Source organism: Prionailurus viverrinus, chromosome E1, assembly GCF_022837055.1.
Source record: "Prionailurus viverrinus isolate Anna chromosome E1, UM_Priviv_1.0, whole genome shotgun sequence".
Classification (NCBI taxonomy): domain Eukaryota; kingdom Metazoa; phylum Chordata; class Mammalia; order Carnivora; family Felidae; genus Prionailurus; species Prionailurus viverrinus.
Window position 1 is genome coordinate 48165741 of NC_062574.1, and position 16193 is coordinate 48181933.

Sequence of the window (16193 nt, forward strand, 5' to 3'; positions counted from 1 at the left end):
TAAATAAATAAACTTAAAAAAAAAGATTTAGATACATTCTCGGAGGACAGATTCCAAATGGGTTCTTAGAAGGAAATTAAGAATCCTCAGAATAGGGCCCTGCCCTTTCCCAGTCAAAATGATTTTTTCCTCATTTGACTGCAAGACCATCAATGACAGATTAGTAAAGTGGTTCCATATTACAGTACTTGGGTTCTGTTACCAAGGCAGGATCCCTGTTCCTTGAACAGTTTTCAGACCGCCAAGGATACAGAACGACACGCGTGGAAAAGCCCTAAGAACATACATGAAGCCCAGGTGGCAGCCTGAGTACATAATGTGTCCTGAGTCAAAGTGCTTCGAGAATATTGATGTAATATTGGGGTTGGGGTCGTTGTCAATGGACCCAAATCTTAGAAAAGTTGCATACTAAGATAGAGAGGAAAAAAAAAAAACTGTGACCAAATGAGCTGAAGGGGAACTAGAATACAATTTAGGGGCACAGCTGGACCCACAAAGCCTGGCCTTTCCATTGCAGACCACAGTGTATGAATGGCCATCTGGAATCACTGCTGGAAAGACTCAGTTCCCCACCCCCTCCCCCGTAAAGACCTGGCAGGCTTAACAGCAGTAAGTGACTTCTGTCTCACCTACCATGCCCCTTTAGCCCTTTCCCCTTACCCCCTGATAGCCTAACACTTATTGAGTACCTGTTATTGACCAGGTACTATGCCAGGCACATTCACATACATTATCTTGTTATCACAACCCTGGATATAGGTGTCCTGAACCCCATTTTATCAAGGAGGAAACAGGAGCCGAGGAATTCAGTGCCTAGGGTTACAACGCAGTAACCTGCAGAGCCAAGTTGGAACCCAGGTTTCCTGACTCCCAAGACCAAGGGCTTTTCTAGTTCCTATGTCTATCAAGGGATCGGGGGAGGGAGCAAGCTAGTAGGCTGACAGGGCAGGGCAAGGATGAGCTCGATATCTTTGGTGTCAAAAACTCAAGTGACGGGCCACCTGGGTGGCTCAGTCGGTTAAGTGGCCGACTCTTGTTCGCGGCTCAGGTCATGATCTCACGGTTCCCGGGTTTCGAGCCCCGCACTGGGCTCTGCGCTGACGGCACAGAGAACCGCTTGGGATGGTCTCTCTCCCTGTCTCTCTGCCCCTCGCCTGCTTGTGCACTCTCTCACTCACTCTCCCTCAAGGTAAATAAATAAACTTAAAAAAATTTTTTTTAAAAATCCAAGTGAGTTTTGCCCTCTACTCTAGCTTATGCCTGTGTTTGTTTTAATATGAAAAGAATGTCCTTCCTCCCTAATCACTGAGCAAAATTGGCACTCCAGGAAGATGTGCCATGTTTATTCTGTGGCTTCTTGTAATAATGGCTAATAATAGCTACCAGTTCCTGAGCTGTAACTTAATAGCAGGTACATACTAAATGCTATAGATAGATTATGCACCTTTATGTAGATAGATTAGCCCTCCGTGAGAGAGGATGTATGAGCCCCCCTTTTGTGAAGCGTCATGCCAACCCTGTGCTGTCCCCCTCCCCCAGGAAGCTGCTAGGTTGTAGGTAAGAGCCTTGATTTCAAACGCTGATCTCTCCCTGCTAACAAAACCGCTTTGGAGCACGTGGATCATGTCCTGCGTATGCCTGTAACCCCAGTACCTAGTACCGTGCCTGGCACAGTCTTGGTGCCCAATGATGTACCATATCAGGGGGTGTCAAAGGCCTGAGATTCCTGGTCCTCTGCTTGGTCAGTTTCCCATCCTTGTCCCATACATCCAAGTAGCCGCCCGTGCGTTCTCTCGGCCATTTTTTGCCGCCCCCAGGTTGAGCTGCATCAGAGTCCTTTTAGAGGAAGAGGCTCAGGACATTCCTCCCAACCTCACTCGCACCTGAGATGCTCCAGCCAAGGTCTGAAGCTTGACTCCTTCCTGGTCCCCGAGCCCCCAGCCACAGTCTGCACACCCAAGCTGGCGAGCGGGGTAAGCTGGGATGGGAACACTGGCTTAGTTTTTATTTCCATAATTGTTGAACGAAAAAACAAAACAAAACAAAAAAAAACCCCTTCACTCCCCAGTGGAGAAACCCCTCCTCTCACGGCCCTAATACCCAGCCGTTCTTGGGGAAGAGAGAGTCTTCTCAGGACAATGTTGCTTATTTACAAATATGCCTGCAAGAAACTGAACCAGTCTGGCCACTCCCCTTGCTGAGGGGCTGGCAGGCCCAGGAGGCATCAGAGCCGGAGGCAGCCTGAACTGATCTCTGGGAAGCAGGCTCTGTCTTATCCCTATCTTACTCGGCCACTGGGCTAAGAAGTGTGCACGGGCCTCAGGGCCTCTCACTGCTCCACGGGGAGCCCCAGCCTGCTTGGCCTTTCCAGGCCTCCCTGTAGGAGTGAATCCAGAAGGGCCCAGAGAACTCCTTCTATCCTGGAGCACATGTTTGGAGGCTCCAGGGTGCCTGCAGCACTGGGGTCCTCAGCTAGGAAGGTGGAGTGGGAGGGGAGCTCCCCTGGGGAGCCCTCCCACACCCCAGACGCCGGCTAGAGAAATGCCCTTGCCTGAGGCTCCAGCTGTGGGTTACTCCCCAGTCATGGGCTTTGGGAATTAAAGGAGTCCTTCTTGCCCTTGGAGCCTTACCCTTTTTTTGTATCGACGCCCTGGGAGAACCGTGGGATTTGTCCAAGATCACCCTTGCGGGGCCGTCAGGATCAGGACCCAGATGGGTGGGCCCTTGGCCATTCTCACTCCTGACTCTGAGGAATGGTTACAACGCACGGAGCAAAACGCTCTGGGCCGGGGGCAACGGGGAAAGGGTGAAGTGATTCGTGAGAGCCCAGGGTTGGCAGAGTCACCCCGTTTCCCTCCTTCCTGCCGATACGGGGGCCGAGGACAGCAAATCCACCAGACCAGCTTGAAGAACAGTAGGGCGGCTGTCTCTCAGTAATGTCACTCTCCTCACCACCAAGTCCCAGATGGCCAGGCCAAGGCCTTCTCCTCAGCACTCGTGGGTACTTCCTGGATGACCAGCCAAATGTCACAAAGTGACATCTTCCCCCAAACCCATTTCTTCTCCCAGACTCCTCACCCAGGTTGATGGCAACATCACCTACCTGGGAACCAAACTGGCCGCCTGAGGGTTAACCGTTGACCTTAAGCTCCACATGCAATCAAAGCCCAGGTCATGGCCCCTCTACCCCCTTTCCACACCCCCCAGCTCCAGAGGGGCTCCCCCGGGGGCCACTTCATGGGGAGGTGGAGTGGTGCCGTGGCACCACGGCTAGGGGCAGGGTCCCAGAATCAGACGGACCCGGGTTTGAAGCCTGCGCTGCCACTGACTCACCGCGTGGCCTTGGGCAAGCCATTTCACTTCAGTGAGCCTCAGTTTCCTTTCTGTGAAATAGGAATAACAATAGTACGTACTTCTTAGGGCTGTTGAGAATCTAACTGACATGGTGAATATATTGCATAGGGCCTGTCCAGTGTTCCAGCCTGATAGACGGTTACCTGCTGGTGTTAGTTCATCCCCATCGCTTGCCCACGCTGTTGCTGTAGCCTCCGTCCCATGCTCCTCCCCCGGCCCGTACTCCGCCCCCATACACCCCTTCACCGTGCTGCCTAAACTATCTGCCACCTTGTCCCCAGGGAGCTGGAAAATGCAGACACGATCATCTGACTTCTCGGCTTAACATCTCTCTGTGGCTCTCCTGACCCACCAGGTAACCCTTCTGGAATCGATTCCCTCTACCTACCTCTAACCCTGTCTTCCAGCTGTCCGCCCCACGCACATGCTCTGTGCTCCAGCCTGGGCTGCCTCCTCCAGGACCCCAAGTGTTGGTCCCTGGTGCCTTTTCGCTTGTTCACCATCTGCCTGGAAGTTTTTATGCCTCGACTTCAACTCCTGTTTTTACCTAAAGAATTCCTTTCCATCTCACAAAACCCAGCTTGTGCCTTCTTATCTAAGAAGCCCTCGAAGCGCCCATTCCCCTGCCATTCCCCCCCCCACCTTACCTGGTGACACCCATGTGATTGCGTTTATTCACCTCTCTTGTGCCCTTCTTCATCTTTGTACGCCAGCATCCAGCACAGGTCTGACGCATAGAAGGTGCTCCTCGGGGCGCCTGGGTGGCTCAGTCGGTTAAGCGGCCGACTTCGGCTCAGGTCATGATCTCACGGTCCGTGAGTTCGAGCCCCGCGTCGGGCTCTGTGCTGACAGTTCAGAGCCTGGAGCCTGTCTCAGATTCTGTGTCTCCCTCTCTCTGACCCTCCCCTGTTCATGCTCTGTCTCTCCCTGTCTCAAAAATAAATAAAATGTTTAAAAAAATTTTTTGAAAAAAGACTAAAAAAAAAAAAAAGGTGCTCCAAAGGTTTTTTTTTGTTTTTTTAAGTTTATTTATTTATTTTGAGATTGAGATTGAGAGAGAAAGCAGGGCAGGGGCAGAAAGACAGACAGAATCCCATCACCCGCACCACCAGCGTGGAGCCTGACAGTGGGGCTCGAACCCACGAACCGCGAGACCATCACCTGAGCCGAAACCAAGAGTCGGACGCTCAACCAACTGAGCCACCCAGGCACCCGATGCTCCAAAGATTTTTGTTGAGTGATTGAACAGAACCAGCCAACCTCCTCCAACGGCTCTAAATGTGTCATCGGGTCTCTGGGACCTGACACCTGTTTTTCTTCAAGTGCCCTGCTCTCGTATCCTATATATGGAGAGGAACATTCACAAACACCGCACGGATGCACACCCACCCCACATGCATGCACACACAAACACACACATACCCTTGTTCTCTCCTCGGACTTCAGCCTCTAGATCTGTGCTGGCTTTTGCGGTAACCCCTAACCACGTGTAGCTCTGGAGCCCTTGAAATGAGGCTAGTCTGAACTGGCATGCGCAGTAAGTGTAAAATATACGCTGAATTTTGAAGACTTGTTTGCCAAAAAAAAAAAAAAAATCCAAAATATCTCAATAATTTTATATCGATTATTGGTTGAAATGACAGTATTGTATCTGTGTTGAGTCAAATAAAATATATTATTAAAATCCAGCTCACCTGTTTCGTGTGGCTGCTTCATGTGGCTACGACAAAATGAAAGTCACCTATGAGGCTCACATGACCTTTCTGTTGGGCAAGCAGGGCTCCAGATGTTCAGGGAGCCGTAGGTCCCTTCTTTCTCCAGGAGATGGCGATCCCTCCCTGCCTTTGACACCTCCGTTCCAGAAAGGTCTGGAAGGTTCCTGAGGAAACTGCCCTGTGTACTATGTCAGATATTGAACCCCCAGTAAGGACGGGGCTCCACTCAGCCCTGCAGTGAAACCAGCCTATCTATGCAAATGAGGCTTCAAAATAAATCCACAGGAAGTCAAGAAGCTAAACGCCATCCTCCTCAACGGAAGAATCAACACCTGTTGATAGACACCTACTCTGGGGGACACACTTCCACTCTCACCCCGGGCTCTGTTTTCCAGGGGTTCATATAGCCTGTTGGGGAGATGGGCGTCAGCGGATACAGTGGTGTGTAGCCCGAATCCACCTTCAGATCCCAAGAAACCCTTCCCCCACTGCCAGACACTGGTCGCTCAGGATCACGGCTGGGGTACCTTTCCAAGGGTTGCCCTCGGCCAAAAGAAGGTGCCTCAGGCCATCCGATGACTGTCCTGAAGGAGGAACAAAGCCTGGCCTTTCACCTCCATTCAGGACACCTGGGAAGGGCCACCCCGACTTCGGAGCTTCTCCTGGGCTCAGCTGAGGTCTCTCCTAGAACTTCCTCATCAAGGTTAAACTTCTCCCTCTGCCCACTTCTGCTGCCCTTGCTCCCTGAGGACACTCCCAGTAAACATCCTCAGAGTCTTTAAGTCTGTTTCCTGGGCGATCTGACCCGTAATTGGTGCCAAGTGTGGTCCTAGGGAACAGACCCTGAAAGGGATTCCAGAGGGGCTCCTGGGTGGCTCAGTCGGTTGAGCGTCCGACTCTTGGTTTCGGCTCAGGTCATGATCTCATGAAATCATGATCTGTGAGTTCGAGCCCCACCTTGGGCTTCTCAGCTGACAGTGTGGAGCAGCTTGGGATTCTCTCTCTCTCCCTCTCTCTCTCTGCCCCTTCTCCTCTTGCTCTCTCTGTCTCTCTCAAAAACAAATAAATAGGAGCGCCTGGGTGGCTCAGTCGGTTAAGCGTCTGACTTTGGCTCAGGTCATAATCTCGCAGTTCATGAGTTCGGGCCTCGAGTCGGGCTCTGTGCTGGCAGCTCAGAGCCTGGAGCCTGCTTTGGATTCTGTGTCTCCCTCTCCCCCTGCCCCCCGCCCCCCACTCATGATCCGTCTCTGAAAAACAAACATTAAATCTTTTAAAAAATAAATAATAAGCAAATAAAAATTTTTAAAAATGAATGGGATTCTACAGCTGGATCATCCGCCTACTAACGAGGAGCTCCATCAGCAGTCAGAAGGAAATGCGGTTAAAAAACAAAAAAGAAGAAAATCTCAGGCATTTGCAAGGCGCGGGAGAGTGGTCATTATAAGGACTACGGCATCTCATGACTATTGCTGGGGACAGTCGCACTAGAGACAGTGAAAAGCTACGGGTGATGGGTCACCAATTCAAAGCTCAGTATATAAGCCAGAGGGTCTCCTGGGCAGAAACGCACCTCCCGAAGTTAGGGAACAGAGAAAAGTAGGGGATCCGGTTCTGGACTTAATCAGGCCAGCAGAACCCCAGAGGAGGTTGAAGTCCCAAACTTGGTGAGTCAGCTATGCCAAGGAGGACCCTAATTGGGAAGAAGGGGGGCTCTGAGACACCTGGGGATATCTGGATTGCTGTGCTTGAAAATCGCAAAGCCTTGAGAACATCTCCTTGAGCCTTCTGGACCCTCACAGGTGTGGCCCCCCTCCCGCCCGTGACAGATTATTGCTTTCTCTTTGCCGGAAGACAAGACTCTTCCTGGTAAGACAAGCGTCAACCCTCCCCCACCCCCGGACCCCAAGGGTCTACTCTATCTCCTCTGTTTGGACCAGATCAATAGCTGGGTCTCAATCACAGCATAACCCAGCTGGTGACGTGCTGGGCCACCTAAGGGAGGAGAAAGGCTGTACCTGGAAGGGCCTGCAGGTGCCAGCCGCTGGTACCGACAGGAGCTGGGAGAACCTGCGACTGGAGTCAAGGACACGGGGCCAAGAGGGGCAGAACATCAAGCTGGATAAGGTGAGTGCGTAGTTCTGGGAACACTTCTCCCCACAGCAGGATTTCTCACCCTGGCAAGGACCCTGGAAGTTGGTGCTAACACACCGCCAGGGCGGCTCTTGGCAGCTTGGAGAGAACGATCCAAGAGCACCCGCCCCCTGGCTGGCAGGGCTGCTCTCAGTTCAGGAAGCTTCCTCGACCAAGGTCAATGCAGGGCAAAGAGGCCTGCCCCCTGCTTCATTCAATCTGGGTGTCTCTGAAGGGCTTCCTGGCTCCTGAGCTCCCACGAGATGGGCTGAGGCCTCTGTGGCAATGACATCAACATGACGGACCTCTCCCTCCACCCAGGGCTGCTTCCCCTGCTCCCTGACAGGGTCGGCCCCCGAGAGCTCTCCCCAGCGAGACTGCCGCGTGCAATCCTCTATCTCGGTTTCTGTTTCCCGGGGAGCCTGCACGTAACAGACTAAGTTTGAAAAGGTAAACTAGGCAAAATGTGCTCAGTGCAAGGCGTGCAGGGCGGATCTGAAGTCCAGGGAAGGAGTTAAGAGAAACAAGCCGCCCTCAAAACCACCAAAAATCGCAACCAGCGGGGCATCTGGGTGGCTCAGTCGGTTAAGCGTCCAACTCTTGGTTTCGGCTCAGGTCATGATCTCATGATTCGTGAGTTCGAGCCCCACGTCGGGCTCTGCGCTGACAGCACGGAGGCTGCTTGGGATCCTCTGTCTGCCCCTCTCTCTCTGCCTCTCCCCCACTCGCTGTCTCTCTCTCAAAAATAAATAAATGTTAATAATAATAATAATAATAATAAATGCAACTGGTTGCACAGATGACATAACAGGGCTGCCTTCCCTGCCCCTTTGGGCCTTTCCGTTGCTTTGCATGGAAAATTGGGGTCTCAGAGACATCATCAGAGTGTCTCTGGGCCCTGTCTCTCAAGGGGCCCACTTCTCAGTCTCCCCCAGGTGGACTCCCCCGGGCCCTGTAGTGGGAACCAGGCCATTATCACATTGAGGAGAGGAGGGAGGAGCAGGTGCAGCCCCGTGTGGGAAGTTCCCAGAAGTCCTGGGACCAGGGCGTCACTCACCTGGGCCCAGGTGGATGCTCGCTGCCACACTGTGCCAGGCTCTGTGGGTGCGTCAGAGTCATTGCAGGTGATGGTGCTGGTGAGGGGAGAGGGGGATGGAGGGATAAGATGGGGGTGGGGGAAGTCTTGCCAATGGGTCCGCGTGTCTTTAATTTTTATTTATTTTATTTATTTTTTAATTAAAAATTTTTTTAATGTTTATTTTATTTTTGAGAGAGAGAGAGCACAAGCAGGGGAGGGGCAGAGAGAGAGAGGGAGAGAGAGAATCCCAAGCAGGCTCTGCACTATCAGCGCAGAGACTGATTCTGGGCTTGAACTCACGAACCATGAGATCATGACCTGAGCCAAAATCAAGAGTCAGACGCTTAACCAACTGAGTCACCAGGCGCCCCGGGTCAGTGTATCTTTAACAGGTGGCCTCTGCCCTGCTGTCACCTCTGCTTTGCCACCATGAGGCCGCTCCCCTGCCTCTGCCCTCACGCCTCCCCACCCCTCTCTTCTGAAAGACTTCAAGGTCCCCAGGGGCCTCCGTGATAAGAGCATCTGAGATCTCGTCTCCATTCTGGCTGCACTTGACGTTGCTGACTGCCCCATGGCTGGGACTCTGGGAAATGTCTTTATCCTTTTCCCTTCTTCCTGCTAATGTCTCCTTCCTCCCAAAGAGTGGACGTTCCTTAGCCAACACGCAGCCCCTCAGAACACTCTTTCAGTACCCAGACCTCCGTCGTCTACCCCATCACGACTATGGCCACATCTGTACCCGTCATTCTTGCCGCTTCAGATCGTTAGTGGGATAGGGGCTCAGCTGGGTCAGAGGTGAGGCTGAGACAGGTGAGGAGTTAGGTAACATGACCCTTGTGTGGGGGTGGGGGGGTGGGGGGTGTCTCTATGGGCCCTGGACAGCCTTGCTCCAAGCTATCATAGAATGTTCTGGAGCCCTACAGCAGGAAGCCAAGCCATCGCCCACGGTTTGCTTGGGACCAAAGAACCGTGTGGGAGAGAACCGGAGCCCAGCCCATAACTGCCATTCACCTGTACATAGACCCGTCTGGTGGACTGGGAGACCAGACCGGAGGGAGTGAGGGCGGCACCCCTAAGGGGGAGACATCCAGTGAGAAGGAGTGTGGTTTGGAGGCCAACGGGCAGAGTCAGAACTGGGGAGCAGTGGTTACAGGACCCTTTCAAGGGAGCTGGTGCTTCTCAATGCGAGAAGACTGGCAAAGAGCAACATTATACCAGGGCGCCTGGGCGGTCCAGTCAGTTAAGCGTCCGACTTCGGCTCAGGTCATGAGCTCCTGGTTCGTGGGTTCAAGCCCTGTGTTGGGTTCTGTGCTGACAGCTCAGAGCCTGGCGTCTGCTTCAGATTCTGTATCTCCTTCTCTCTCTCTGTCCCTCCCCCCGCCTCAAAAATAAACATTAAAAAAAAAAAGAGCAAAATTATATCAATAGGGGATCTAAAAAGAAGCACCCTGAGCCAGTGGTCCCCACACAGGACACTGGGTCACACTGACTCCATCAGATACGCAGCTCACCTCTGGTTCTGCTGTTGGAGAGCCTGTGATGTCCTCTGTGATGCCTGTCACATAGATGGCCCTCTTCTCTTGCCCCCTGAGCCTGGACAGAGCCTCAGAACATGCAGGGGGGGTGGGGGGGCATTCAGGGCAGAGGGCACTCTAAGGTGAGTCTGAGCTTCTGAAGGGAGTCCATTTCTCTTAGGGGGTCCCTACTGGGACCAGTCTCATCTTGGCAGGGCCCTCATGGAGTTCACAGCAGTTCTGGCCTGTTGCGGGAGGGTCGGAGGGGAGAGAGGTGGGGACTCTTGATCTGTTTTACACCCTTGACCTCTGCCCAAGACTCCACTTGCAAAGGCGTGCAAAAGTTTGAACCCCTGCTCTGGGCACATGGCTAGGTAGGCACGCTCTCTCTCCTCACAAGGCACACAAACAGGATGCCAACCTACAGCTCGGAGAACATCTACCTTTTTTTTTTTTTTTTTTTTTAAATAAACTCACCACATGCGGGGCCCGAACTCATGACCCACAGACCCAGAGTCACATGCTCTGCTGACGGAGCCAGCCGGGTGCCCCTTGGAGAATGTGTACTTTGAACAGTGGTTCTCAGGCCTGGCTGTGCAGAGGAAGCCCCTGGGGGAGGAGCTATGCTCCCGAGGCCCTACCCCAGAACTTAAAATGAGAATCTCTGGGGAGGTGACACAGTGCTTGGAATTTTTTAAAGCTCCCAGATGATTTCAGGGTGCAGCCAGGCACGGGAGCCCTGCTTTGAAGCCGGGGGAGTTGGATCGGTCACAGTAATGGCTAGCGACATCACACCATGATGTACACAAGGACTTCAGCCCTGCCCGAGGCTCGGACACCTTCTTCCCTATGCCCCGGTGCAGGCACGCAATTCTTCCTGGTTCCCTCACTGCCCCTTCCCCGGCCTGTGCTGACCACTCCCTTTCTCAGACCTCACAGACAGAGTAGCCAGATAAAACACAGGATGCCCAATAAAATCAGAATTTTTTAAAAAATCTATTTTTAACTTTGAGTAGAGTTGACCTAAATGTCGCATGAGTTTCAGGTGGAAATCAGAATTTTGGATCAACAATTTTTTTTGTGTAAGTGTGTCCCAAATATTGCAGGGGACAGACTTATACTTAAGAAAATTTGTCGTGGGGATGGGGCGCCTGGGGGGCTCAGTTGGTTAAGTGTCCGACTTTGGCTCAGGTCATGATCTCCCAGTTTGTGAGTTCGGCCCTGTGCGGGGCTCTCTGCTGTAACACAGAGCCTGCTTTGGATCCTCTGCCTTCCCCCTCTCTGCCCCTCCCCTGCTGGTCCTTTCTCTCTCTCTCTCTCTCAAAATAAATAAATAAACTTAAAAATAAGTTATTTGTGGGGCACCTGGCTGTCTCAGTCAGTGGAATGCGCGACTCTTCATCTCAGGGTTGTGAGTTCGAGCCCTAGGTTTGGGTGTAGAGATTAGCTAAAAGGAACATCTTTAGGCAGCTCTTTCTGCCCACGGGGTCCTGTCCCCATGCTGTGACAAAATCACCTTTTTGCACCGAAAAAAAGTAAAAATAAAAACAAAAATAAAATCCTAAAAAAAAAAAAAAAGTTGTTTACCTGAAATTTGAACCTCACAGGGCTTCCTGCATTTTATTTGCCAAATCTGCCACCCTTATTCACAAGGTACATCCCTTGAGGCCACTCTGTTGGTCAGATGAATTTGATGACAGCTCCTCGTGGGGAAGGACACCCCGAGGTCCGGAAGCGGTTGGTGTTCCGACAGGCCTCCAGAGATCATCACTCAGCAAGGCTGGGACTAGAGACAAATGCAGTCACTCTTGACCTTTCTCTTAATTTCACTACAGAGGCGTCCTTCTCTGTCTCCGTCACCCCCGTGTGTCCGTCACCCATCTCTTTCCCTCTCATCGCTGATGGCATACTGTCAGGTTCTTCAGTTGATGGGGACAGCTCACCCTCCCTTTCCCTCCCCTGCCCCCTTGGGGGATCGGGTCCCCCAGCTCAGCCATGTTTAGTATAATGATGTCCTATCTTCGTCTCTGAGGTTCCATGTGTCTAGAGGTGTTTTCCAGAAAGAATAGGGCCATACAGTGGTCAATCAGAAGAGAGGCAGATTCGATAGCCTGCTCTTCTCTGGTGGCTCTGGGCGGTGGCGATGGGCGTGAGGGGGTGCGGTGGAGCCACAGGGTCTAAGAAGGACAGAGAAGACCTTTCCTGAGACCTTGAGGTTGGAGGTAGAGGTGCCCAGTCCCGGTCCTGGACCTGTCTTCCCAACCAGGCCCGAAAGCCAAGCGTGAGGAGGTCTTCTGGGTGGTCCCGAGAGGTCTGTCGTGGGCCCCCAGAAGGGGAAAGACGGGAAGTGCCTGGTAGCAGTTGGGGTGGGGGGCACGTTAAGCTCTGGGGGTTCTGCTGGGCCTCACACAGCAGAGAGGCCCTGGGAGGAAGGGATCCCACAGATAGGAGCGTGGGTGCAGGGGCATCTGGGCTGGTCTGGGGACCCCGATGTCAGAGCCACGTAGGCAGAGCTCCGGGACCATGGCAAGAGCAGGCCCTCCTTCTGCGGCGGGTAGACAGGGCATCACCAGGGTGATGGCAGGGGGGCATGAGTCACTAAGGACCTCTTGCTTGTTGAGGCTGGTTTTCGTGACAGGTGATGAGCGGGCGGTGAGCGTGGGGCTTTGACTCTTACTTCTGGACCTGGGTCTTTTCCTCAGAGTGCTCTGGAAAGGGGTAGGCTGGTTACATACGTGGAGGGGGTAATTTATGAGGGCAGGACGTAGAGGGGTGTGTCTGGTGATCAGTGGCTTGTCTCCGTCTACCCGGCAAGGTCTGAATACGGCTGCCTCCAGCCCTGCCTGCCTCTCCAGGCTCACTGAGATCGGGGCATTTCCTCCCAAGGCCAGTGGGACACCCACTGGCTCCCCTCGCTTTGGCAGACCCTGACCTGAGGACACAGTCTGATTGATGGTCAGTAGGAGTGTGAAGGCGCGGATCTGTCATGTGGAAAATCAACACACCCTGTAATTGCGTGACACAGGGGGACAGCCCGGGGTTGCCTTTCTGACCTCGACGACTTGCTGGGAGGCTCTAAGCAGGTTCTTCAGCCTCTCTGAGCCTCTGTTCCCTTCTCTATAAAATGGGGTAATACTGGGCAGGCCTGTCATGTGGATTAAAGGACACTCGTACCCGAGGCCCAGCACACAGTAGACGCCACAAAGGGTAGCACTCCCAGCCTGCAGAAGCTGAAAGGACCCTCAGAGGTGGGCTTGCCCAAGCCTCCAGAGCACAAAGGGTGAATGCCTGTCCCAGCCAGGCAGAGCCAGGGCCGGGATTAGAGCTGGACCCCTGAGGTTTTAGCCCTGTGCTCTCCCCGCCCCTCCCCCCGCCCCTCTCTGGGGCCTTCATCAATCACTGTAATCCCTTGTGCATCCAGTATGTCGTGCTGATGTCTGACAGGCAGAGACAGGGCACAGAGCCGCACAGCCCTGCTGGCTTTGTCCTGCTGGTGTGACAAGGAGGCGGGGCAGGGATTATAAATCGCTGAGAACATCCCATGTTCCCCAGTGACGCCTGCTGCAACAGGCGAGCTGCGCACGGAGGGGGCGTCCCAGATTTCCCCCCCCGCCCCCGCTCCTGTGCCTGCGGACCACCTCCGGGGTGATCGGCTCTGTGGTGGGAACACTGGGCCCCTGCTGAGGGTGCTGGTAAGTGGGACCCCTGCTCCTGGCTCCCAGCCTTCAGGAACAGGAGCTACCCTGCCTGGGGCTTCTGGATGTAGGGAGAAAAAGTAGAAGGGGGGGGGGGGGGCGGTGAGGCAAGGCACGTATGGAAGCCATGGGCTTTTTAAGGGAAGGATGGCCTCCTCTAAGAATCCCCAGGGTATTCTGGGAAAGACATGGTGCCACAGGGGCACAGCGGCTGAGCCAGGGACAGGGCGGGAGGGGTCTCGCTGCTCCCCAGGCCCGCTCCCTTCTCCCTCAGACTACCCCTGCACTCCTGATGCCTTCCGCATGCGTGCACGGTCCAGTCTGAGGCCATCTGAGTAAATGTGAAGGTTCCCTGAGAACCCGCTTTGGTTAAGGGCCTTTTGCTCCAGGGCCAAGGGCCGAACCCGCCTAGAAAGCCGGAGCCACGGTATCTTTCACCCAAAGGACCAGAAAGTCTCCTTCTGGGCAGATAAGACCAACTGTGTCAGAAGTGGTCGGTGGCCACCCGTCCCCAGGCTCCACAGAGCCCTGCCCACCCTTCCCACCGCCTCCTGAGACCTGGGTGTCCCTGGAGGGCAGTGAGGCCAGATCTGGAGGTGTGGAAAGGCTGTTCCGCGGGTACTTCTGTCTGAGACGGAAAGGGGGGGGCGGAGAGGGCACCAATGTTTACGGCCCCCAGGTCTGCTTTGGGACTCACCTGACCCCAGGTCCGGCCACAAGAGGCAAGACGCGCCGTCACCCTGGCCCGCCCCTATCGGAGAGGAGGACCGTACCCCTGACCCTCGCTCCTCCCCGATAGGTGCCGCAGGACCCTTTCCGGCCACCAAGGCCACTTCTGAAGCTGGGGCACCCGGGGACGCACCAGCATCCAGGATGTCCACACAGAGCACGTACCCGCTGGAGCCCGAGGCCTCGCAGCTGCAGCCGGAGACCCCAAAGGCCCCAGGCCACCAGCGGCGTCATACGCTTCCCGCCAACGAGTTCCGCTGCCTCACCCCGGAGGATGCTGCCAGCGTGTTTGAGATTGAGCGTGAAGGTGAGTGGGCCCCGCACAGGGTCTGGACGCTGACGCGTCTGTCCATGGGGAGGAGCCCCTGTCCTTGGTGGCTGGGCCCCCAGAGTATCAGATCAAGTGTGTGTGTGTGTGTGTGTGTGTGTATGCATGTGCGTGGGGATGGGAAGGGCCCCGAATCCCACTTTCCTATGGGGGAGGTGTGGGGAGTGGGAAAGCACACCTGGGCTTCTGAGCAGATGCTCGGTGGCCAGTGGCATGTGGCACGGTGACCGCTGAGTCACACGCCGTACCTCCCCTTGCAGCCTTCATCTCTGTCCTGGGCATCTGCCCCTTGTATCTGGAGGAGATCAAGCACTTCCTGACCCTGTGTCCAGAGCTGTCCATGGGCTGGTTCCAGGAGGGCCGCCTTGTGGCTTTCATCATCGGCTCGCTTTGGGACCAGGAGAGACTCACTCAGGTGAGGGCAGGCGCCCCTGGGCTGTGACTTCTTCCTCTGGACCTCTCCCAGGTCAAAAGGACCCACCTCTTTGGAGGGCACGGCTCCCAGTTTGGGGCCCTCCTTGGGTAGGAATGGAGCCCCGATTGGAGGCACTCGAGAGACGCTTGCTCGGCCAGTGGAGCTAGCTGGGGAGGCAGGTTATCGACAGAGACGCCCTGGACTCACATCCCTTGCCCGTTCCCAGGAGTCGATGACGCTGCACCGGCCCGGGGGCCACACCGCCCACCTACGCGCCCTGGCCGTGCACCACACTTTCCGGGGACAAGGCAAGGGCTCCATCCTGATGTGGCGGTTCCTGCACCACCTGGGGAGGCAGCCAGCAGTGCGCCGGGCCGTGCTCATGTGTGAGGATGCGCTGGTGCCCTTCTATCGGAAATTCGGCTTCCGCCTCGTGGGCCCATGCGCCATCACCCTGGGCTCGCTCACCTTCAATGAGCTGCAGCGCTCCATGTGGGACCATGCCTCCCGGCGTAGGAACAGCGGCTCCTGAAGTCACTGCTCCCCGCACACACACACACCCCCCCCCCCCCACCTGGGGGCTCCTACCCGGCCCCAATTCCCCGTTCTCTCCCCAACCCAGCTGCCCAGCAAGCTTCGGCGATACACTTCCCAGCCTATCCTTGTGAGGCTCTCTGGACCACCCCTCTCCCCGGCCCACATTCCAAATTGTGCCAGGGGTGGGGAGTGGTTGATAACCGGGGACAGCAGGAGGTGTCCTGCGACCCACCTCAGCGACTCCTTCATTCTCGGGAACCAATGGGGGGGCCCTCTGGGCAGGCAGCATCGTTGTCCTCGTGGGTTGGGCCTGGTGCTCCGAAGGCCCTTACCCTCCCCAGCCTCACGGAGCCCCTTTCTCATCCTCTGCCCCGGAATGAGGGGTAGCTGGGATCAGGAAAGAGCAGAGGCTACCTCCTAGCTCAGCCCCTGTGCCCCCCACCCCTGGCCTCGGACCCCCTGGGTCCTCTCGTCACTTCCCACATGGCTCCTTGATGTGGGGTCAGGGCTGTGGGTGGGGCCCAGTGAGCGGACGAGGGCTGTGCCTTCCCCCCACCGTCTCTGCCAGGGGCAGCCAGACCCTCACCGCCCCTGGGCTCCAGGCATTTAACCCGGCCCTCTCAAGGGACCCCCTGGGACCCCAAACCTGGTTTCTGGCCCAAGCAAATCCCCCACAAGTTTTCCGCCATCCCTTTAGG

General features: G+C 55.0%; 1 protein-coding gene across 1 annotated transcript; it reads left to right on the forward strand.

The window, feature by feature from the left end:
- Window positions 1–3634: 3634 nt before the first annotated feature.
- AANAT (aralkylamine N-acetyltransferase) lies at window positions 3635–15490 on the forward strand. The gene is made up of 4 exons (XM_047833591.1): window positions 3635–3709; window positions 14286–14522; window positions 14804–14958; window positions 15185–15490. Exons 2-4 carry the CDS (start codon window positions 14360–14362, stop codon window positions 15488–15490), a joined length of 624 nt encoding a protein of 207 aa, XP_047689547.1. The 5' UTR covers window positions 3635–3709; window positions 14286–14359.
- The last annotated feature ends 703 nt before the right edge of the window (window positions 15491–16193 follow it).